At 54.8% G+C, this 22,906-nt stretch overlaps 7 protein-coding genes across 7 annotated transcripts; 3 read left to right on the top strand and 4 right to left on the bottom strand.

The window, feature by feature from the left end:
• Nucleotides 1-2,905: 2,905 nt before the first annotated feature.
• On the top strand, nucleotides 2,906-3,895 carry ISF_01440 (GPR1/FUN34/yaaH; the record flags this gene model as incomplete). Its single annotated transcript, XM_018845047.1, has 4 exons — nucleotides 2,906-3,013; nucleotides 3,073-3,268; nucleotides 3,529-3,730; nucleotides 3,796-3,895. 4 exons carry the CDS (start codon nucleotides 2,906-2,908, stop codon nucleotides 3,893-3,895), a joined length of 606 nt encoding a protein of 201 aa, XP_018707813.1.
• Nucleotides 3,896-4,335: 440 nt separating this feature from the next.
• Nucleotides 4,336-5,791, top strand: ISF_01439 (thermophilic desulfurizing enzyme family protein; the record flags this gene model as incomplete). The annotated part of the gene is made up of 4 exons (XM_018845046.1): nucleotides 4,336-4,637; nucleotides 4,694-5,167; nucleotides 5,218-5,326; nucleotides 5,378-5,791. 4 exons carry the CDS (start codon nucleotides 4,336-4,338, stop codon nucleotides 5,789-5,791), a joined length of 1,299 nt encoding a protein of 432 aa, XP_018707812.1.
• Nucleotides 5,792-7,424: 1,633 nt separating this feature from the next.
• On the top strand, nucleotides 7,425-9,801 carry ISF_01438 (Fungal transcriptional regulatory protein; the record flags this gene model as incomplete). Its single annotated transcript, XM_018845045.1, has 2 exons — nucleotides 7,425-8,005; nucleotides 8,079-9,801. 2 exons carry the CDS (start codon nucleotides 7,425-7,427, stop codon nucleotides 9,799-9,801), a joined length of 2,304 nt encoding a protein of 767 aa, XP_018707811.1.
• A 264-nt stretch (nucleotides 9,802-10,065) lies between these two features.
• Nucleotides 10,066-12,547, bottom strand: ISF_01437 (poly polymerase 2 ADP-ribosyltransferase 2; the record flags this gene model as incomplete). Its single annotated transcript, XM_018845044.1, has 3 exons — nucleotides 10,066-10,188; nucleotides 10,308-11,600; nucleotides 11,660-12,547. The coding sequence occupies 3 exons, from the start codon at nucleotides 12,545-12,547 to the stop codon at nucleotides 10,066-10,068; spliced, it is 2,304 nt and encodes a 767-aa protein (XP_018707810.1).
• Nucleotides 12,548-13,851: 1,304 nt separating this feature from the next.
• Nucleotides 13,852-14,286, bottom strand: ISF_01436 (hypothetical protein; the record flags this gene model as incomplete). Its single annotated transcript, XM_018845043.1, has 1 exon — nucleotides 13,852-14,286. One exon carries the CDS (start codon nucleotides 14,284-14,286, stop codon nucleotides 13,852-13,854), a length of 435 nt encoding a protein of 144 aa, XP_018707809.1.
• Nucleotides 14,287-14,884: 598 nt separating this feature from the next.
• On the bottom strand, nucleotides 14,885-16,537 carry ISF_01435 (F-box domain, cyclin-like protein; the record flags this gene model as incomplete). Its single annotated transcript, XM_018845042.1, has 2 exons — nucleotides 14,885-15,006; nucleotides 15,154-16,537. 2 exons carry the CDS (start codon nucleotides 16,535-16,537, stop codon nucleotides 14,885-14,887), a joined length of 1,506 nt encoding a protein of 501 aa, XP_018707808.1.
• An 834-nt stretch (nucleotides 16,538-17,371) lies between these two features.
• On the bottom strand, nucleotides 17,372-22,696 carry ISF_01434 (hypothetical protein; the record flags this gene model as incomplete). Its single annotated transcript, XM_018845041.1, has 2 exons — nucleotides 17,372-22,554; nucleotides 22,645-22,696. 2 exons carry the CDS (start codon nucleotides 22,694-22,696, stop codon nucleotides 17,372-17,374), a joined length of 5,235 nt encoding a protein of 1,744 aa, XP_018707807.1.
• Between the last annotated feature and the right edge of the window lie 210 nt (nucleotides 22,697-22,906).

The raw sequence follows: 22,906 nt of genomic DNA, 5'->3' as shown, positions 1-22,906 counted from the left end.
CTTCGTGTTAGCCCTACTCTTGCTTTGGTTGATACAGTCAGGATGCCCATTTTGTCTTCTGGGTGGTTGGGGGAGGGAGGGGTTTGGGGGAACGTTGATTCAGTCCATCGCTACCACCATCGTGATAAGCAAGAGAAGATGCGCGATCCGACCCAGGAGCGGCGTGATTAGTTTACTGAATCAAAATAAATCATAGGCGGTCAACAAAGAGTTTAGATTGGATGTTGCTTCTCACCCTCGCAGCCATTCACTGCCCTGTGCCTCAATGAAGCACTCTCAGCAGCCTTAGCACAACCTCGTGCTGCCTCAGACGCTCGCATCACACAGGTTGAATTCTTGCAGCGGATTGCGCCCAATTTCCCGTGTCACGATGTGTGAAATAGAGAACTACAAATTCGACCATAAATACAGAGCAGCAGCCAGCTATCATGGCCAGCTTTACTGTTTAAGCAACACACATTTACAGCTTTACCGTCAAGCGATACATCTTTGCTTGAGATCTTCTTTCGAGAGACAGAATGGATGGACCAAGCCATCGCATGCATTGCCAATGGCCTGCAGCGGACAACTCCCTGGAGAACTGCATGAACTGCCACTTTCACCCATGGACCATCTGCAACAGCGAGGTCTGCGGACAATGGCCTCCTGTCAAGCACACACCTGAATAATTATGTATCCACAACGCACTTGATGAACATGGCACAATCGTTGATGATAGATAGACAAGCGGGCTCACGTGAACGTTGAGCGTACTGGGTGCAATATCTGTCTGTCCCTTTGCTGTCTACATGCGCCACTAGCAAGAGAAAAAGCCCTCTTCTTGTTTCTTAGCTAGCTCAATCAAATCGTGCTTATTCTTCATCGTGCCTTGCTTCCACAGCTCCAGCTCCCACTCTTGTGGAACAAAACCGGCCGTCTCCCAGTCCACGACCGCGACGATCTTGTATGTGTCCGGGTCAATCAAGATGTTCTGACGATCCAGATCCAAGTGGCAAAACACGTAGTCTCCCTCAATCGCCGGCCACTTTCTGTCTTCCTTCCCACTGCCAGAACCGCCGAGGTGGAATGATGGCAAGGTCGGCATCTGCGCTGCCCATGCGTCGAGACCGCAGATTGCCTAGCTGCGGTAGGACCTCGGACTCCAGCTGGCGACGAGACCGCAGCCACCGCAGCCTCCATCTTCTCAGTAGGGAGGTTGGGGAGCTCTACGCCGCCATCTATCCAGCACATCTTGATGTAAACGAGGCCGTTTTCTGTCTGCAGGTCTACAACTTCCGGAACCGGTATCGTGGTCTTGGCACGCCGGTATCGCAGGGCAGCAGCTTCGTTCCGCAGTCGGTCTGCAATGCATGGGTTTACCCTTGGGTTGCCATAGATATCCTCGCCGAGTTCGCTTGGATACGGCTGTCGCTTGATGAAGACGCGTTCCGTCAAGTAGTATGACAGCGCAGGTGATATCAACTTGGAAATCAGCCTCCCATCGGATGCGGCAAGGGTCGGGGGGAATTTGTCTTCAAGGGGAGCTTGCGATTGATACGTAGCATGCCAGGCACATAGCGCATCTCTATGATTATCACTAGGCACATGATCCTAATAAATGAGCGGTCAGTCCAAGATCGCGGGCTCGAGGTAGGTCGACATAGACATGCTTGCTTTGTCTGTGGCCATATCGTTTTTACAACCCACTCCCAAATAGCGCGCAGAAACTGCATCCTGAAAACTCGAGTCCCGGGCTACTCCTTTCCACCAGTCGCAATGAATTGTGAAAGAGGTGGGATTGCGAAGCAGGACAGATAGGGGGTTTCGTCATGCAACGGACAACCCAGGGGTCATGTTTTTTCGAGCCGTGCAGTGTGTAACGTGTGACCGACTGAGATTGTTGTTGCCCTCCTCCTATCGCTTCTATCGGTGTGACGCGCAGTAGTGTCCATTGTCGCTGAGAGTGAGGCGCTGTGTGATGAAAACAGTGTGGTCATTTGGAAGGAAAGGTAGCTGCAGCCCGAACAATGATGTGCCGTTTAGTTTTAGTTATGGATAAGATTAGATTGAGGAATTGAAAATTTAAAGAGATTTGCTTTTGAGAGTGGATTCCTGAATTGTATTTTGCCTCTTATACTTGACTATTATCACTGACCAGATTTTTGGTATAATATGACTCTAATACCGTCAAATATTCTCCCATGAGCAAAAAGAAGACAAGGCAGCATAAGACAAATCTTGACTCAAAAACTAACCAATGATGGCAATTAAAAAACCAAGCCAAGACGCTATTACTGTGTGCTGGCTAGCTTGTGCCGTCCCGACCCGTCCATCGCTGGCTTCCGCCGGCCACTTCGCCGGCAACCGCCGGTCCTCACGATGCCCTCTCCCGTCTCCGCAGCGCGACATTTCCCAGCAAACCGGCTATATACCCCTCCAAAAAAAGAAAAAAAAAAAACAATTGATATGCCAAATGAAACGCAAATCCAAAAATATCAATGGAAGTCCTTGGCTGCCAAATATTTTTGCTTTCCACCAACGCCTTACCCATGGCAAGTATTCCAACCCGGAGATCGTTCGGAGGTTATACCGTTGCCTTACTTGCCGCATCCCGAACGGATGCCCAGCTCCCGAAGCACAGTCCATGTTGCCATTTCCCCAGAGAATCACACCGTAAATTTCGCTGCCCGATACATACCGGCACCGGCCGCGCCTCGATTGCCGAGCAGCAGCTAACCCAACCCACCATGCACGGCATGGTCCAGGCCCTTCCTTGCTGCCCATCCATCGTGCAAGGCTCTTCTTGCCTCTTGGGAGCAAGTCTCCCCCACCTGCTTCTGTTCTTATACACAACCCAACTGTGTTCATGTCTTCGTTTGCGGGCGCAAAAGACACCAAGAGCGATATTTATCCCGAGCTCACAATCATGGCCGTCGACGTGCCGCCACCGTCCGAGGCCGCCGGATATCCAGCGGACAAGCCCGTCCGGAGGGAGTCGCCGGTGCATCACCGCCGACACCTCCCATCGAGCGCTGTATGAACTCACATCCACAAAGGTTGCTGTGATAGTTGAGAATCTCACGACGTGTATAGGCTGCCTTCCCCGTCGGCGCGTTCGCCACGACCCTCACCACTCTATCCCTCAGCCTGATGGAGTTCCGCGGCGTCACCATCACCAACGTCTACGTCGCCAACTTCTTCTTCGTCGCCGCCCTCGGCCTCGTCATCTCCGCCCAGTGGGAGCTCTCCGCCGGAAACGGCTTCGCGTACACCGTGTACAGCGCGTTCGGTAAGGCGGTTTCCTCCCTTCGCCCGCTTCACTTACACCTTCCTGGCCCTGGCTAACGAGACGCTGCGACAAGGTCTCTTTTACGCGGGATACGGCGCAGTCTTAACTCCATCGTTTGGAATTCGCGCAGCATACGGCGATGACGTGACGCAGTATAATAATGCCTTGGGATTTTTTGTTCTCTGTATGCGCCAGTGGCTTCTGTCTGCCCCTCACACTCAATGTCTTCGTCTGCTGACCTTGCCTCTTTTTCTGCCAAGTGTGGACAATATTTGTCTTTACGTTTCTCGTCGCCTCCGTCACCTCGAATCTTGTCAATATTTTGATATACCTGTTCGTCGATTTGGGATTCCTCTTCATCGCCGCGAGCTACTTCGCCAAGGCCGACGGGCACGCCAGCGCAGCGACCGGGCTACAGGTGACTGGTGGTGCAAGCTGTTTTATCGCTGGCCTTTTAGGATGGTATGCAGAGACTGTCCTCTTCGTCTCTCAGAACTTCGATAATAGTGTTTGCTGACAATGACCAGGTACCTCACGTTTCACCTGCTGCTAAAAGACGAGCTTGTAGAGTTGCCACTTGGAGATACCAGCAAATACTTTTCCAAGAGGCGGGCACGCAGGACATGAAGGACGAACATGTAAAACCGATACGCTCCCGGAAGCATTTACGCCGAGGCATGTGAAACAAATAATAATAATTTGATCGGAAACCCCAAATTGCGTCCAAAATCCTGCTTCTCGCGCAACCGGTTGTACCATCGTGGGGCTGGTGACGTCCGCCGCTTCCAGCAGGCGATTTAACGTGGTGATGAGTCTGCAATGCAACCTTGATCTAGTCCTGATGCTGGGCAGCCAGCCGGTAAATCTGCTCATCGCTCGTGGTAGAGTGCCAGCGGAGCTTGCGCCATCGCCAACGTGCATCGCGACAGCCATGTCGCCATAAAATGCCTACGACAGCCAAGGCCCCGAGAAACTCATAAATAGTGAGCCGTTGATCTAAGACGCGGAGAGGGGTCAAATAACAGGTTGTCCATCAATTTTATAGTTGCAATTTGCGAAGAAAAATCATGTCCTCCAACGCTCACCAAACACCGGCAACGGACCCAAAAGTGTATGACGAATATCGCGACAAGTGGCAACAGCAACCCACTGATGCATCTGGATGGCTGCAACGCGCCATTGACGTTGCCACTGTCCTTGCAGTGGACGCCAGTGTCAGGGAGCGCGAGAACAAGTCACCGCGAGCTGAAATAGCCCTCCTCAAACATTCGGGCCTACTCAAACTGCTCGGGCTGCCCAAGTATGGTGGTGGTGGCCAGCCGTGGTCTGTCGGCTACAAGGTCATCCAGGAAGTTGCCAAGGGCGATGGGTACTATTCCGTTCAGTAACCTCTAGGTAAAATGAATGTTGACCTGTCGCACATAGGTCTATTGGCATGCTGCTCGGCTACCATCTGCTGTGGTCGACCACTGCGCGGGTCGTCGGAACGGATGAACAAGTTGAGCGCACCGAAGAGCTCATCATCAAGAACAACTACTTCGTCGGCGGTGCTGTCAATCCGCGCGATAGTGACCTGAAGATATCCAACGATGGCGACAGCATTGTCTTTAACGGATTCAAGTTTTTCAACACTGGAGGCGTCATTTCAGACTTGACCGTCTTGGAAGGCGTGTACGAAGACACAGCAGACCACATTTTTGCCATTGTAAAGACTGATCAATCCGGAATCAACTTTGGACATGACTGGGACAATGTTGGCCTGCGTCTGACCGAGTCAGGCAGTGTCAAGATTGAAAATGTCAAGGCGCCGTGGGCGGATGCCCTAGGGTGGGACGCCGCCGCAAAGAAGCCAGATCCAGCGGTGCTGGGCATTCCCTTCGGATCACTGCTGCTTCCAACGTGAGTTGCTTCGAAAGAAACGAAGGAGATGTGTACTGATTAAGTGGAAGAATTCAATTGGTGTTTAGCAATTTTTATATCGGAATTGCCTGGGGCGCACTGAACACGGCCACTGCATACACAAATGTGTCGACTCGGGCATGGCCATTTGGCGGCGATGTAAGTTGCGATGAAGAGATTCAAGGTAGAGACCTTCTAACGATGCGGCAGAATAAGGGCAAGCCCCAAGAGGAATTTTACATCCTCTCGACGTACGGCAACTTCTTGGCCCACCTCCGCGCGGCAACAGCACTGGCTGAGAAGGCCGGGCAGCAAGTCGACGCTGTATACGAGGGGACCCAGAACAGCGTCCAAGACCGTGCCAAGGTGACCGCCCAGGCTCGCGGCGAGGTTGCAGAATGGGTGGCCAGCGTCAAAGTGGTATCAACCGACGTCGGTCTGCGTGTCACGGCGGGCGTATTTGAGGTAACTGGCGCCAAGGCGACGGCGACCAAGGTCGGGCTAGACAGGTTCTGGCGAGATATTCGGACACATACGCTGCACGACCCGGTGGCTTACAAGAACAGAGAGCTGGGCAGATTTCAGCTGCTGCAAGAGATTCCAGAACCGACGTGGTATACGTGAAGAGGTTTCATGCTGAGGCACACGTGAATGTATGATACCGGAGCTTCGACAGTTGGCAAAAGGCCAAGAACTTGATGTTGAGAAGAATCGTGCTAATAGCGATGAATTTCGTCCTTGGCCCGTCGGCGATGGCTGGCTGCAGTGGGCGGGGCTGGTCTGGAGCGCGATGCTATAGGTATGTTGTCTTGTTACCAGAAACAGATAGATCTCTCGCGACGCCAACTTCGATCGGTCAAAAGGGTCCGAAATAAATTGGCATTTGAACAAAGAACGAAGCTGCATGTCATTTTTGGATTCATTTGGTCCCGTGCTCTGTCGCACTGATCGACGCTGAGAGCTTGTTGTGTTGATGCAGTCCACGTAATACGTTAACGGGAGGGCGCCAGGCTAGTAAATGGAGGGAGGGGTCACTGTTGGGGGCGCCGATAGCGGGTCAGCAATATTCCAGTGTGTACATTATTAGTGGAGGGGAGGGGCTCATTCGCTGGGGTACAACGGTGTCGAACCAGAGCCTTGGGTCAACAGGTCAGCGCAAAACATCGCTGATGTGTGGTATTCCTATGTATTGAGGTACTATGGCGATTCAAGTATCATGTTGGTATGACAGAGTTCGGGTCGGAAAAGGTCCGGAAGGAAATATGCTTAAACATTGGCGAGGCGAGGAGCACACAGGCTGGAGCGCGATGCAGGAGTCGAATGCGACCATGGCCCACTGGGCTGGGAGGGCTGCGGTGAACGACAGGACTATGTGAGACAATGCTGTTGATTGATTGCTTAAATTTTGCGCGACCGTCACAACGGCGATTGACTTGATTGAAGACATTGATGTTGCATGTAAATATGTAGAATTGTATAGGTAGACAAAGCCTGCGACGGGCGGACATCGATGAAATCGGCGTTTGCCAATCGGCGTTTGCTCGTGTTGGCTGGTCAGCCGGGAAGCGTTCAGAGCCGGAGTAAAGCGTGGCGGGCCGTCGGGCGACATCGCAGGTAGCTGGGAGCAAACGGCGGCCGATAGTGGCGGGCAGCTGCCTATTCCAGCCGAACTTGGCCAATTACAGTGGGCAGTATGTCCCAGCCAGGCACCTGACCGGCCCATCGGCTAGCGCTGGCCGCTGTATCCGTACTCCTGCTTGCTTATTACTGGAGCTCTCTCTGCTCACCTCCCATTTGCTCGCTCCCTATCCGCACTTTTCCAGTTCCTCGCCACTTGTCCCTGCTCGCCAAGAAAATCCCCCAAAATTTTAACCGTTGGGAATTAAAACCGAAAAGGATATTAAAAAAAAATTAACCAACCCCACCGAGGATCGATCGCCCGACTCTTTGTCCTCCCTCTCTCTCGGCCAGTCCTCTGTCCGCCATTGCCCGCCTTCTTCCACAATCCCTCAGTGTCCCCTTTTTGCCAACGACATCATCTCTTTGAGACGTCAATTTCTGTTACTTTCGTAACAGGGTGAACTGTCTCGTCGCTTGCATTTCCGGACCCCTACGCTTACCTTCTTCGTTCTTCTCCGCCACTAAGACACACCCCCCGACATTCCGACACACTGCACACAGTGGCGCTGCCGACCTCCCAAGGTACCGCCCGACGGTCCGTCTGGCTACTGCCACTCCATGAGACACGCCGACGACAATGAACGTTGCCGCGCCTCTCTCTCCGCCTAACACGCTTGATGCCCGGAGCCATGCGAGGTCCATGTCGGATGCCGGAATTAACCCGGCTCCTTCGCAGTGCGGTGCCGGCGCAAGCCCGGTTCCCCTCACCGGCACTTCCCCCGCCGCGCCCATAGACCGTCGGCCCAAAAAGTCGTCGTCTACCTGCGCGACGTGCCGTCATCGCAAGGTCCGATGCAACGGCGCCCGTCCCGTCTGCTCCAATTGCCAGCGCCTTGGCTTCCCTTGCTCCTATGACGAGGCCGACGCCGATGCCTGGCATGTCGCCCTCCCGCGTCGCCGCGTCAAGCAAGCTTGCCTTACCTGCCACAGCCGCAAGGCAAGGTGCTCCGGCCACCTACCCAGCTGCGAACGATGTACTTCCATGGGCCTGGAGTGCGTCTATCGTCCCACTAAACGCACCAAGGCGCCGTCCCGTCCCCAGGGTAGCATCACAAGCCCGGCCAGTCGCTCGATAGACAGTGACAATGATGCCCGTGACGACAGCGACCGAGCCATGAGCGACCCGGCCAGCACCCCCGCTTCATATGGCCATGACGGGTAAGTCCAGCTCCTCCTCAGTAGAAGATGCCATACGTAGATAACACTTCCATGGAGTCAATTCCGCTAACAGAAGCAAAAGCCCTTCACCTGACGAGTCCTTTGACTCCTTAATACGGCGCACTTTTGAAAAATTCTTTCATCATATTCATCACATACCTGTGTTCTCCTTCCTGCATCGCGCGTCTCTTATGGAGCAGTACTATGCCGGAAAAGTAGACAAGGCTCTCCTTCTCGCCCTCGTCGGCATTACTTCGTGTCTCACGAACATGGGCCCTGGCATACGTGAATATGGTGATGGGTGCATAGACGAGGCAGAGTCGCTCATCTTTGCCGACTACACTATCCCATCCACCATCAAAGTGCAAGCTTTAGTCCTCATCATTAAGCACCGTATCCTCTGCAACAGGTTCCCCAGCGCCTTTATGCTCTTCAGCATCGCCTCCCGCTCCGCTGCCGCCCTCCGCCTCAACCACCATAGCCCTAACCTCTGCTTCCTCGCCCAGGAGTCGCGCCGGCGCCTCATGTGGTCCCTGTACTGCATCGATGCCGGAATTTCTGGCGGCTTTGCGGAGTTTTCACTCTGGCGGGCAGACCGCATAAATGTTGGTCTGCCGTGCAATGAGCGTAATTTTGAGTTTGACCTCTCAAAGCCCACCGAGAAGCTGGTCCCCGGCCCCGACGACCCGGATCAGCCCCGGTCAGAGGACATTGGCAGCCTGGCCTTGAATGTCCGCATTTTGCACATCAGACAGAAGATCATCGAGTTCACCAAGACTGCGCTCGTTGGCCGCAACATCAATGCTCTAGAGCTGCAGAACCGGGTCATTGGCCTTCACCAAGAGCTGGAGGATTTTGCTTCTCGCATGCCCGCCTCGTTCCAGTTTTCGGAAAACTCGATGCGACTGCGTGCTTATTCTCCTCGAATATGTGCTTTTGTCATGATCCACATCTACTGGCGCCAGTGTTACAGCGATCTCTACCGTCTAGCCATGACGGGATTTCGCGACGCGCTGCCGCTGGAAACACTGGAGTCTCTGGATCAGAGCTTCCTCGACCACTGCCAGCGCCAGTGTGTAGAGCACTCCATCGCCATGGCTGACATCTTCAAGTGCATGGACAAGCTGCACGCCCGACCCATCGCCGATCTGGATCTGGCAATCTGTGCTTTCCAGTGTGCCCGCACTTTGCACTACGCCTACCGCCTCGATGCCCTTAAGTTTGGCCTCGTAACAGAGGGTGTGCTGGAGCAATCCAAGTCGTGTCTCAAGGTGGTTCAGCAGTGCTGCCGAGGACCAGCCGCTGCCGGCGTGCAAGCCGACCTCGAACGCCTGATCAACCGGGGACTCGGCGCCATCGACACCTCGTCACCCGTCCTCGAGGCGCAGAACGGCACCCGCGGGCGTACTGCCTTCCCCCAACACCCGGTCCTTAAGAACATACGGGTCGGCGAGGAACCGTCCGTCATCCACACACCCGCGCGTCTGAGGACCGGCTCAGGAGTGCGACCCGAGGTTTACAGCCCTGGCATGACCACACTGTCGCCGACAATGCTGCCGGACGCTTGGATGGCGCCCGCCCAAAAGGCATTCGAGCCTAACATGAACGCCAACGGAGAGGAAGACGCGGCAGGGCTCACGTCCACGGAGCTGAATAACGCGTATGAAGGTGCCCTGGAAGGTTTAGGCCTGGCCAACGGACTGGACCACGCCATGGGCGTCATGGACCTGAGCACGATGTGGGCGCCGACCTCAGAATGGATGGCTCCAGAATTTGGGAATGGCGCCGGCGTTTAAATCTTATCTTTCAACTTTCCCGCTTTATATATAATGACGACTGCAACGAGTTACGGCTACCGGATGCAAAATTACATAATGTGCTAGAACATATTTATATCGATACCACAGTGGACACGGTAGATAGAGGGCGTCTGCTTATCTAATTTTAATACGAAAAGCTCAAGTTCAATGGGGTGCAAGAAGCTAATTTTCCTAAAAACTACAATCGCTGCAGATCTGACCCTGACGAAGCACATGTAGCTGTAGATGAGGCTGATGGTTTTACATTTTGACGCGGAAGAGGTAGCGAAGCTGGACTTGGTCAACGTCGTAGCAGATGTACTCGTTGTAGTAGAGGGACGCGTTGGGAATCTTTGTGTCTTCGGCGGGTTTGCTGGGATCAGGCTGTTCAATTGTAAGCATTTTTCTCATTCTTCTTGATCTTCTAGGCACGACGTTTCTGATTCACGTGAAATCCTTCAACGCCCACAATTCGAGGGAAGCGAGGATAAAAAACAACGTACCATCTTGATGCCCTTGAGGCTCTTATGGACGGCGCTGGCATCCATCCACTGGGGAGGCGCCCAGGTGCCCTGGCCCTTTGTGCTCCAGCTGCCCGCCGCGCGGGCCTCGTCGTCGGCCGTGTACGAGGAATGAACGAGCTCGTGCATGGGGTCGCCGAGCTCGGCATCGCAGAGGAGCAGGAGGCCCTCGCCACGGGACATGGAAGGGCAGCAGTAGTTGGCCGACTTGGAAGACATGTCGGCGAGGTAGATGCCCTTGCCGAACATGTAGCCGGACACGGGCGCCTCGGGGGGGGCGATGCGCAGGCCCTGGCTGAGGATGCCGCCAAAGTTGGTCGAGCGCGAGCCGTGCCACAGCAGGCGCCGATCCGAGGGGACGCCGGCAAAGGCGGACGCGCCGAAGCGCTCGCGCTCGCCGCGGCGCTCGATGCGGAAGATGTCGACGACCTGGTAGCTGAGGGCGTGGGTGGTGCCGACGGTGCCGCAGAGGTACTGCTCCAGCGTCTTGAACTCCTTGGAGGTCCGCTTCAGCGGCGTCATCTCCTCCATATTGAGGCCCTGGAACTTTCGGTCGAGGTGGTGCACCGGATCGCTGCCGGTGTTCTTGCGGTCAGCCTTCATAAGGTCGGCCGCAATCTTCATGTCCGACAGCGACTCCAGCAGCTCAACCTCGCGCTTAAGGCGACGCTCATCAGAGATGATGGGCGGCCTCTGGCGGCCAAAGTCATGGGGAATGAGCGAGTAGTAGGTGTTGGAGAGGTGCTCGGTGGCAGCGGGTACCGTCATGTTCCAGCGCGAAGCGGCCAGGGCGTTGTCGTCAAAGAGGTCAGAGAGGGACTTAAGCTGTTCGAAGCCACGAAGGATGGTAGCTTTGCTGAGCTTGCCGAGCGGCAGCTTGTTGGCATCGTAGTTGAGCTCGGCCAGTGTGGCTTGCATAAAGCTGTTGTTGAAGATCATCTCCATCAGTGCCTTGGTTGAGTCGTCTAGGGTGCAGTCGGGCTCGGGCTCTTCTTCCTTGACGGCTTTGGCCTCTTCTCCATCGCCGGCCGCGTCGTCGTCCTCGTTATCCGAGTCGGGCTCGTAGCTACGCTCCACAAAGGCATACTTGCCAGGGCGCGGGGGGTTGGAGCGGTCGGTCCACCGCAGGCCCGACTTGTCCTTGAACTTCTTATCAAAGTGGGTGAGGGCGTTGTCAAAGGTGCCGTTTCCGAGGGAGGCGTTGGCGCCGGGCTCGCCCACACGGCCCCACCGAGTCCAGGTGGAAAACTTGTTCGCCTTGGGGTCATGCAGCAGCTGAAGACTGATGTCAGTGATGGCTTGTCACTTGGTGTTGGCGGGTGTTACTAGCTTACCTGGATGATGTAGAATTTGTTGTTGTTGTTGCTGGCATTGGTTTGGTTGAGCGATGCGTCGTAAATGACACCCGAGTCGGGGTCGATGTATACTTGAACACCAGGCAGAGGGCAGAAGTTGTCGACGGGGATAACGAGGCCCTGCTTCGCGATTTGAGCTTGTTCTGTTCCAGCACCCTTTGTATCTTCTTCCTGTAGCTGCTTGGCCGAGTCATCTTCGGCATCCTTCATTTCCTCATCTTCATCCTGGATGGCAGCTTGTTTTTTGCCTCTTGCGGCGCGTGGCTTTTTGGTCTTGGGCTCCGCTACTTGTTCCTCGTCTGGCTCATCGTCGCCGTTGGCAGCCGTGTCGTCGGGGTTGGCAACGGCAATGGGACGCTTCTTGACCGTGCCGTTGGTCTTGCCAGCCGCTTCCGCCGCGAGAAACTCTTGACGGGCGTCTTGGAGCTTCTTCTCCTGCTCGATGACATTGGGCCAGGTGTGCTTGTCGACGTCGACAAGCGTTTGCGTCCTGTCACACTCAACGACCCAGGCACCTCGCACAATGGGAAGGCCCTTGTCGGTGCCATTGCGGACCTTGGTGGCATTTTTGAGGTAGTCCTCCCTACTGGAAATGACGTGGGTGACTGCATTGAGCACGCGGTTCTCCTGGACGGCACCAAGATCGCCGAGGAGGTACTCGACGCTGTAGGGCACATGGTCGCTAACGTTGACGTGGCCGCTCACGACGACGCGGAGGCCCTCCAGGGGGCGATGGACAGCGCCGTAAGGCGTGGCATCGGGGATAACGGAAGTAGATATAAAGGTGGTTGTGGCGGCGGTGGTGCCGTTTGTCGCCGCGCCGTTGGTGGGCGTGGGAGCTTGGGCAGCTTTTCTCCTCGGTGCCATTGCTTGGTGGAAGGGTGGGAGTGGGAGGGAAGGAGAGGATTCGCAGCACAGCAGCGAAGAGAAAATGCCAACTGATGTTGAAGGAAAATCTAAGAGGAGAAAATGGAGTGTATGAAGGCAGGATAGAAGAGCTGATGGAAATTCGGCACAAGCAGAAGCTGTGCGAGACGTGGCAAGGCAAGGCTGAAGGTGTGTGGAGAGACACGGGCTTTTAATGTTGGCGTTGGTGCAACAGAGGCTGCATGTGCGCAGGCAGGCAGCTAACAAACGAGCGGCCAAAGCAGAAGAGCGACTGTTAAGAGTTTGCAGCTGGGTACCATTTGAGAAAATAAATTGCTAAACAATATATATCTGCATTCAGCCGGTCTGCGGCTTCCAAGACCCAAGTCGTCAAAATGGCCGTAAATAGCCTCGTCCAGGGGCCCTCTGCTGCCTAGTGCGACCCGCCAGGTCTCTCTCGGCCAGACGGCTCGACCTCTACCGACCCCAACACGGCGCGAGAAATTCATCACTAGCAATCCGTATCCGTACATTGCCCCAGAATATGCTCATTACCCCTGCCGGCTGCCTAGTTGACGGTGGAGATTGATGAGATTATTGTAGCAAAATTCGCATCACCATCATTCAAGGTGACACAAGCAGCCTCGTGCATCACTAGATTCTAGGCAGCAGACGCGCCAGGCCGAAGTGAATTATTCAGAGACTCAACACCAACCTAACGCCAGTTCACGTGAGTTGAACCCGTGTTTAACTTTCTTTCAAAAAAAAGAAAGGCAAACAATTGCCTTTTCAGGTAACTATATGACTCCGCACACACCACGCAGCGGTAGCGCCGCGCGATGATCCGCCTACCTTAAACGACTTCTGTTCTTTTTATTTTTTCATTTTTCATCCTCTTCTTTCATCCCCCATGCTATTCATGCGCATAAGTCGCTTGGTTATAGGTTGACTAGCTATGTGCTAGCCGAGCCCTTATCGCTCGCTCTCTGCCCTCGCCTGCCCTGTCTCTGCCGATTCTCAGCAAGCTACCCTGCATGAAGTAATCTTGAATGCATTTCGGTATAAGTAGAAGGTTTCGGGCTGTATATTTAAGGAGTCTTTCATATCTATACCGGTGACTCTTTGTACAAGCAGTCTTTTCAAATTTATTTACTGTTTTTGTAAGCACTTGTCACAGAGAAAGGAACCATCAATCGACAAAGGCCATTAGGGTGATGGAAGCTACTTAGTTCTTGTGCATTTTGCAACCCAAAGCGCCGATTTTCTGTATCCCGATTCTATTCCCAACTTCAAAAATACATCCTTCAGTCCTGCTTCTTCGACTTTGGTTCGAAGAGATCGTGGATCTTGGTGGCCCAGGGGCCACCAAGATGGCGGCGCTCGTGGTCCTCCGTTCCGGCATCCGTGGCGGAGGCAGTGATCTGCGCGGCACCGACGGCAGGGGGTTTGGAGGGGCACCAGCCCTCATGGTTACCAGTATGAATGAGGGGGACACCAAAGGCAAACCCCTCCGTCAGGATCTCCGTTCTGACGCTGGTGGCCAAGGTGGTCGGCTGCGCGGCACCGTCACTGGTGGTGGTGGCGGTGGTGGTTAAGCGGAAATTCTCAAAGTTGCCGGTGAGAATGACGGGGTTACTGGAGGATATCTGTCGCACCACGTCCTCGGGGAGGACGACGTTGCGTGCCGAGACGGCGGCGGTAGCCGCCGCGATGGCGACGACGATCTGAGTGGTCTGCATCGTGAGAGGAAGGACTGCGACGCGTTGGCTAGAGCGAGTATGAAATGTTAGCAGCAGTTGGTTGTGCAGCGCCACGAAGAGTGTACTGTTCTGAAGGTAAGGAAGAGGAAAATATACCGAGGTCCGCGTGTAAGTGTTGTTCGTCTGAAAAGTCGTAGGAGGAAGAAACCTGGAAGGGGGAAAACAAAAAAGAGAGGTAAGTGGGAGGACACGGGCTATATATATACGCTCGATTACGCTTTGATATTATTTAAATGTATTTTTTTTTTCGGATTGCGTGATGAAGCGGCTTGCAACCTGGTGGCGATGCGGCCGCTCTCGACCGACCAACACACTTTGGCTTGCCGGGACTTGAGAACCTAGTTTCTGCGCGGACCACGAGGCTTCTCATAGCAACACGCACCCACTCATACTTCTAATTACACCTGTCCTCTGGAAAAATTACCTTTGCCAGGAATTCTCTTGTTACTCTTGCTAAATGTCTTGCATATGAAGGCCACCTGCTCATCGTACTTTTTGGCTACGCAACCCGTGGCAAATAGCCTATCTTCAACCTTGCCACACAAGGAAATTATGTGTCTAAATCACCGACAGGTAATTAGTCCTCTTCATCGTCGTCAATTTCGTCGTCCTCGCCCTCGCCGTCGTCGTCCTCTCCATCGTCGTCGTCCTCGCTGTTGTCTGCGCCCTGCTGCTGTAAGCCTACCACAGGTGGCGGCTCTGCTTACTTAAATTAGCACACGTTTCTACCTCGCTAGAGTGGGTGGCAACATGTACTTGACTCCTCATGCCTTTTGCAAAATCCTCGACAAGAGGAGCATGCCTGGCGGGCTGTAATAGTTGTTGCCACCCCTGGAAAGTGCTTACCGTAGCGCTCAATCACCGCTGTCTCGAGCTGCTCGCGCGCAAACGAGCGCCAGTCTGGCCCCGTGTACTGCACCTCACCCCGGCCGTTCCTGAAACGAGCCGACGGGAGTACCTCCGTTGTGGTGCGATGCGAAAACTTTTGCCGGCCGACCTTGAGCCGGTGAAGGTCGAGTTTTGACTCGGGCGCGGCCAGCCTGGACCAGAGGCTCCGCCACACTTGCAATTCCTGCTTTTGCTCAGCGGCCAATGTCACCTCCCAGAGAGCTAGGTCCTCGAGGGTCGGGGCAAATTTGCGTAATAGCCGCTCAAGCATCCCCGGATCTATAAGAATCCTGCCGAGACTGAGCCGTGTCAGGAATGGGAACCCGACGGCAGGCGGACTGGCCTCCATGATTGCGCGTTCCTCGGCGTCTGTGTTGTTCGCGTCGGCCAAGGGCAGGGGTTCGCCCTCCTCCGTAGCAAGCCACTCCAGGAACATTGTAAAGACGGGCGGCTCGCTGCGGTACCCGTTAAAACGAAAATCGCGCAGGTTCGGGACGTACGACAGGAACCTGCGTAGGTCGAAACTCGTAGTGTATCCCTTGAAGGCGGTAGGGGCCCACGGGTCGTGGTAGTCATCGCCAATAACAAGATGCAGTTTGCGCAGACGCGCCAGCACTGGCAGCATCGTAGGTTTGAGGTAGTCCGGCACGTAAAATGTGCCGGTCCAGGGCACCCCGTGGCGCCGCAGTAGCAGCTCGATGCCCGAAACCCTGGAGTCAGCCGCCGCGAGCGCCTGCAACGTCTTGACAAAGACTTTCCAGCTGGCAAACTCGTCGTAGCTAGCGGCCGCCCCGTTCACCAGCGGCGACTCCGTCTGTTGCGTAAATGTGGTATCGCCGTAGCTTTTCCACGTGGCGCCTAGCCCGTCACGCGAGCGCCGAGACGAGTTGGCGTCTCGCACCACCACGTCCTCGAGGTTCGGCAGCCCGCGCAACGCCTCAGCGAGCAGGACGACATCCTGGCCGGTCGTTGATAGGATCCAGTGCTCCGTGTGCAGACGGTCGTGGCGGTAATTGGCTGCCTGTGAGCGGCTCCCGTGGAACCTGCGCGCGTGCGAGATGCTCTCAAGGCCAATGTGAAGATAGCGGAGGTGAGGCGCTAGCCGGCTGCGGGAGATGGCGACGAGCGCGGTCAGGCTGAACTCTGTCAGGTTGAACTGCTTGAGCCGGAAGAACTCCCGCGCGAAGCTAGGAAAGAGCGACTTCTCAATGTGCCCGCACGTCAGGCGCAGCTGGCCGAGCTCGACCGTCGTGAGGTGGTAGCTGATTCGCAGCAGGAGCTCGAGTGGCAGCTGTAGGAGAGGGCTGAGCCGGGATTGGTCGTAGGCCACGTCCACATCCATTTTTGAGTAGCAGGAGCGAGATTATTGTAGAAGCAGCGAGATGGGATGTTGGCGTGCCCGCCTGTGCTTGTCAGCGTGCTTTTTCGACGCCTCGTGCTCCTCGTTTGCAACCCGGACTTGGATCGCTGTGTGCCTGCTGTACGGGCCGATCGCTGAGCTGTCAGTAAAACGCCAGCGAAAGCTACTGTTTGCACCAAAGAAAAAAAAGAGTAAAATGCCGCTGGAACTCGTGAATCAAAGAGCTCTGCCCCCTTCTTAAATACCCTGTGCACACCGTCTTGGCCGAGGAAAGCTGATACCAGCCTGGAAGTTGGGTCAACAAGAAAAGGCGCTAGGCAGGCGCTGCCGGCGATAGAAGGTTGTCGGCCCGTCTTGGTTCCACCAGTACAGGCAGCAACAGACAGCCGGTATCTGCCTATCCGTACATCCTCTGCAGCGGAATAATGTAATAATACCAGTATATACGGGTTGTCACGAGCGGGTTTGGCTTCAACATAAACACATCGTGTACCGTTTCACGGGCCTTCACCTTCTCATATATTTAGGCAACACTTCATTTCGCCGTCTGAGCCCCCTCCACTGCACTCCAGCTAGTATCCACCACCTTTAATATGCAAACAGCACAACAAAACGCCAGCATTCAAGAGCAAAGTCTATATATCCATAAACCCCTCCAATCTATACCCAGATCGCCGTGTATGCAAAAAGCACCTTCATATATCGCGTGTCAACAAAAACCATGTATACCCGTACTTAACATGCCGAGAAGTCCTCAGCGTGTCCAGGGTCGTAGTGCGCCAAAAACTCCAGCCCAAACCAACAAGTACACGTAAATTATCCCCGTCCCATGAATTCGTTTTGTCGCAAAAAGCTCGTCGCCAGCTCGTCTCCCCCTCGCTCCGCCGCCTCCATCCAGTGCACCGCAACACACATCAGGCCCGGGTCGTTTCTCACATCGCTGTCTTTGCTCGTCGCCTGCGAGCCCGCCCCCAACCCTGCCCCAGCACCCTGCGCGCCAGCACCGCTACTGCGCTTCTCGTTCCGCTTGTACTTGTCTATCACTGCTTGCTTGAAGACCTCACGCGGTTTGGAAAGGGGAAGCGTAATGCGCTCCACGAACTCCGGGTTCGACAAGTAAAACAGGGCTAGCTCACGCTGCGCCGTGGGGTAGCCCTCTCGGGCGGTAATCGCCCACATCCTGCCCACGTCCTTCAGCTTGTACGTTGATGACGGTGGTGGCGGAGTGCCTGTGCATGATTGCACCGGCACGCCTCCTGAGGTCGTGTCAATGACAGATCCTCGCATCTGTGTGTGTGCCGCAAACACCTCGTCCGCCATCTCTACCATGGTCCGGCACACCTCTGACTTGAGCTTCAGCGCCGCCAGGCCTACATCCCAAAAGGCCTTGCTCCTCTCTGGTCGATCCAACACCGTAGGGGAGACGAAAGAAGAAATCAATTGCAGATCCCGGAACAGGTGTTTGGGTCGCATGGAAGGGTCTCTGAAAAGCTTCATGAGCTCAGAAATTGTAGTGTCGGTCCCAGACGTTCCACGAGACCCGCCACCTGCACCATAAAGACTCTGGTTACCCGTATGCTGCATCCTCTTTTCCTGGACGGAATTGATCGCCCCATCAAGCGTGGTACGTCGGTGAGCCTTTTCTCTCGTCTCCTGGCCAGTCGCCACCTCCAGTCGCCATCTTGACCTTTTGCGCTGCGAGGTTGGTATCGATGCCACTAGCAAATGCTCAAGTTCCTTTAATGCATGAAGCTTGGCGTAAGGATTTGGGTGTACCGAAAACATGGTCAAGAGTCGTCGGTAGGCATTCTTAAACGGAAACTCGGAGTCGTTGTCCCTGGGTCTCCCAGGCTGGGAATCTTCGGTCTGTGTCAAGAAACTCGACGTGCTTGGACTTGAGGAACTATCCACGCCATCCATCCGCTCTAGGGCGGACTCCCCAGCACCACGAAGATTCCCGAAGCTCTTCTTCTTCTCAATGACTCTTGGTTTTGTCGAACTCCGACTAGGTTTCTCCTTAAGTGCCTTCTTCCGTTGAGCGTGCTGCTCGAGCGCTTCCCTACGATCGATACATTCTTGTCCAAGCTGTGCCACCCACATGTCCGTTTCTGAACCTTTCGATAAGAGCTGGCTGCCCAGATCAGACAGTAGCAGACTTGTCAAAGACTGCCTCAACTCCGAAAGAAATGTGGCACGATCCCCGTCGGCAGCGTGCTGATACACAGTCTCGTTGGATGACGTTGCTGTAGCGGGCCGCCCCGTGGAAAGGCTGCTGTGAGATGCCATTGCCGCGGGGTTTGGTGAGCCCGTGAAAGTGGCTGAAAGGTTGGTGAGGCTCGTAGTGGGAGAATAGGCGCGATTAGACGCAGGTGATCTCGGTGGTTGGAATGGCGACCAAAATGTGTTGCCCGAGTCCGTGTTGTGTACAGGCGAGTATCGCTCAAAGCCATCATGGCCATCAAGTACCTCGGACAGCGAGGCGGCATGTCTGGCAAACCCATGCCTAACAGATTCCAGGGATGCGTTTTGGGAGCTTACGCTCCTTAAATCCCTTCCAAAAGCCAATGGCCGAAGCGTGGAGAATGTTTGTCGTCGCTCATTGTCGCTCATGATACTGCCCGTGTCGTCGCTCGTCCAGCCACTGTCTCTCTCCCGCAACTTCATTCGATCGTACATTGCCTTGTCCCGTTTGTATAGCTCGCTTGACCACAGAACAGGAGCCTCTCTAATGGTTTCGCCGACCAACTTTGAAACACACTTTTCCACCTCGCAACAGAAGCGATGTATTCTTTCCTCGCCCTGGCAAAAGTTTTCAATTCCGTATTTCTTAAGCCAAGCAGATGTCATATCCGCTTGCTCGTCGCTTAGTTTGTTTGGCCCACCCGTATCTGGCGAGGCTGCAATCATATCCAGCACTTGCGACTCAGCCTTATTTATGTATGAACTGGTCTTGCCTGAACGCGATGTCGACGAGCGCCAGCGGCTGGTAGCTCCCATGACTCGAAGCGCCTGGCATATATCGCGGCTGTGTTCGTATTCCTTGGAGTTGCGGACGTCAGCAATGTACCACATTTTATCGCGAATCGCCCTTGTCCGCCGCATCATGAGATCGATTTGGCCCTCCAGACGCTCCTGACTTTGTTTGAGCCAGACCAACCAGGCCTCGTACTCTTCAATTGCGAGGGCCGACTTGCTGATGTCGTCTCGCGGCTCACGAGCAAATATGTTAATGAGTGCCGCATATCCGTTGCGTCGCAGGGACTCCGAGTTTAAACCGCGAAGCTGGTTGAGCGTCTTCCAGTACATATGAGACGACACAAAATCGGCCTGCACTTTAGACTGGGACCACGCTGCCTTCAGCATGGTAATCAGTGGCGCCTCTTTCTCAGGCTCCGTTGTATTGGGGCTTGGGTGCGGTGCTGTATCTGGCGAATGGGATCGCCGTAAGGAAACACCACCGGTTGGCTCTGGGGCAAGCTTCTCTCTTCGGGTTGTGCGTCTTGGCGTTGGCCTTTTAATTCTAGATGGACGATTGGAAATCTCATTGCCACTGGCCTCGGCTTCCAGGCCTCGAGGAATCTCATATTCTTCCACCAACTTGAGAACGGCATCGCGCAGCTGGTAGTATCCCTTGTCTAGGTCTGATGTTGGGATAGACTCATTATCATAGTCACTGCTCGACGAATTTGGCTCGTCACGGTCATCGTCCGCATCGCAGCTGAGAGTTGTCGTCAGCTTCTTGCCATCGGGGGATACAAAAAGCACGGCCCAGCGTTCCGCGCAAGGGTGACTGGAGCCTCGAACGATATCTGGTCCCAGGTTTCGAGTGAGTTCGTGAAGCGCAAGTCGAAGCGGATAGCCGTCTTCCTCGTACTTGTTGAGCTTTCGCTGGAGATCTGGTTCCGTAATCGTGGGTGAGTCTCGAACTGAAGTCGTCTTGGCAGAGCCATCACCATGACCATCGCGAGGGCCAGCCTCGCTAAAGACTGAGGAAACACTAGTGCTAATTACCGATGCGGTTTCGAAGCTGTTTCTGGGGTTGGAGAAAGCCACAGGCTGTGACGCAGAGGAATGACCTGATATGGAGGTAATTCCAGATTTGAACGTGCTCGAGGCAGAAGAGAGGGGGCGCCGTTCTGGGTACAGGGCATTTATCAAACAATGCAGGTCAGCCGGACACAGTACCAGATAGGGGTGGACTTCCGCTGTTTCACGAAGCGACGTTATCGACTTGGCAGGTAAGAGACGAGAATTAGGCGGCTTGTAGTCCGAGTTTTGGAATCTGGCCAGAATGCTCTCAATGTGGACCCGGATATGCTGTGGAATGTCGGATGTGTTGGCAGCAGGCTTGCCTCCGCTCCAAATCCCGGACACGTATCCATTGGCCTTCATGGCAACCTTTTTTAGGATCTTTTCCCTGGCATAGGGGGTGATGTGGTGCTCGGTGAGCATACCGTGAGACTCTGGGTGGACAATAACACCGAGGAAGAAGACAAAGAAGAGACACCTCCAGACAAGCCATTTGGAAGTGTTGTCGAGGTACTTACTGTCCAACTTCTTAAGGACGGCATTGCCAAGTTCAAGCAGGCCATCCGGGATTCCAGTATTGTCCGGGTCATCCACAATTTCAAGGAGCTGGGTCACGGCATTGTCGTAAAACTCTCGGGCGGCGATTTCATCGGTTTGTGTCCAGTCGGAGAGGTTGAATCGGGTGCCATGCTGGTCCTCAGCCCTTTCAAGGAGAAAGGCGCCATCGGACAGGATCTTCATGAGGTACCATTCCATGTTGGATTTTCCAGACCATTCGCGCATCATGGTCCAGCAGTTGAGGACGCAAATTAGGAAGTGCTCACTTGAGGGCTTGGGCTCCAGGATGAGCTTGGCCAGTACGGAGGCCCATACGTCCACCCTTTTCCGGTCCTCACTGCTGTCTGGACCTGCCGAGTTAGCGAAGCAAGTGTGAATGAGAATAGAAAGCGGATCGTGGCGCTGGAAGGACATGAAACGTTCGACATCGCCCGCGACATGGCGATGATGGCTGGGGTGGTTCCGGCTATGGGAGCGGTTGCCGCTGGAAGACAGGATAGATTCCACTGGTTCAAGGCCGCGGTGCGGGTTGAGGAAGACGTTAAGCTCCGAGCTGGAGAGGGCAGACATCCTCATGGGCAGGTAGTCCGGGTTGTTCCGGATCTCGGAGATAAAGTCGAGGAAGGAGTCTCTGGAAGGAACAGATATGTCGTCGAAAAAGGTGGAGGCGGGGCGAAAGGGTGCTTCGCCGTTGGGGAGGGCAGAGATGGTATCGACACTTTCGGAGGAGCCGAGGATGGGCGATGACTGTGATTCCAGGTCCGGTTCGAGCAGGGCAAATCTCCTCAGTTCGTCGCAACTCTTCCGGACATCGTGAATGGCATTGTACAAGGAGGCAAAACTGTCCTTTTCGTCCTTGCGGAAGCTGTCAACCAAGTTGCGATGGGCAATGTCACCACAGCGCGTCAGGCGGGCGCCGACCGCAGTGCTGATGAGGGTCCTTTCCAGGCGAACACGGGTGATGTTCCTTTTGCGGGCTTGGTATTTGGACAGACGGGTCAAATGGGCCAGTTCCTGGAGAGTCGTGGTGTCGCGAGGCATCGGGACATGCTGGTTTGTGTAGAGGGCGACGTTTTCAATGAGCGGCCGTGGTATCCGGGCGGCTAACCTTTCTCCGTGGATAGTATGGGATCTCATGGGAAGCTCTTGGGGTAAACGTGTGGCTGCGGGAGGAAGGGCTGTGGCGGTGGTGTCGGTCAGCAACGGCTTTGCGGCCTGGGGACCGTCCTGGAGACGGGTGGGACGTAAAGCAGCATCATTCCTGCGGGAAGGTCTGGCTTCAAGGTTGCGGGAGCTGGGTTTAGGGCTAGGCGAGCGGTAGCGACCGGCTCGATGCTGCTTGGTTAGAGTATCTATCGAGGCCGTCGCGAGTGGTTGCACGTTGGCTTCAGTTGGTGAAGCAAGCGGGGGAGCTGTCGCAAGGTTAGCAGCTTGCACAAAGAAGGAATGTTGCGGACTGGGACAAGCTCAAGAGGATGGTCACCGGTATTCTATAAACGTACGAGGCGTAGACTGCGTGCGGACTGGAGAAGAGAGGGAGCGCTGCATGGACATCATAACGGTCCCATGGAAGGTGAAGCTATTCGGGCGCCGGGCAGCTCGAGCAGTAGCTCCACCAGGAAGCTACCAACGGGCTAGCAGGGCGAGCAAATGAGCAAGAAGAGGAGCGGAAGCAGAGTGAGGACACAAAGTGTGGAAAGGGGGTCGGGGGGAGAAGAAAGATGAAGATGGCGCAAAGGAGGATATCTGTTTGCGCGGGAGAGA

Source organism: Cordyceps fumosorosea, assembly GCF_001636725.1.
Source record: "Cordyceps fumosorosea ARSEF 2679 chromosome Unknown scaffold_2, whole genome shotgun sequence".
Classification (NCBI taxonomy): Eukaryota; Fungi; Ascomycota; class Sordariomycetes; order Hypocreales; family Cordycipitaceae; genus Cordyceps; species Cordyceps fumosorosea.
The sequence above is the reverse complement of the archived record's forward strand: the minus strand, read 5'-3'. Positions and strand labels throughout refer to the sequence as shown.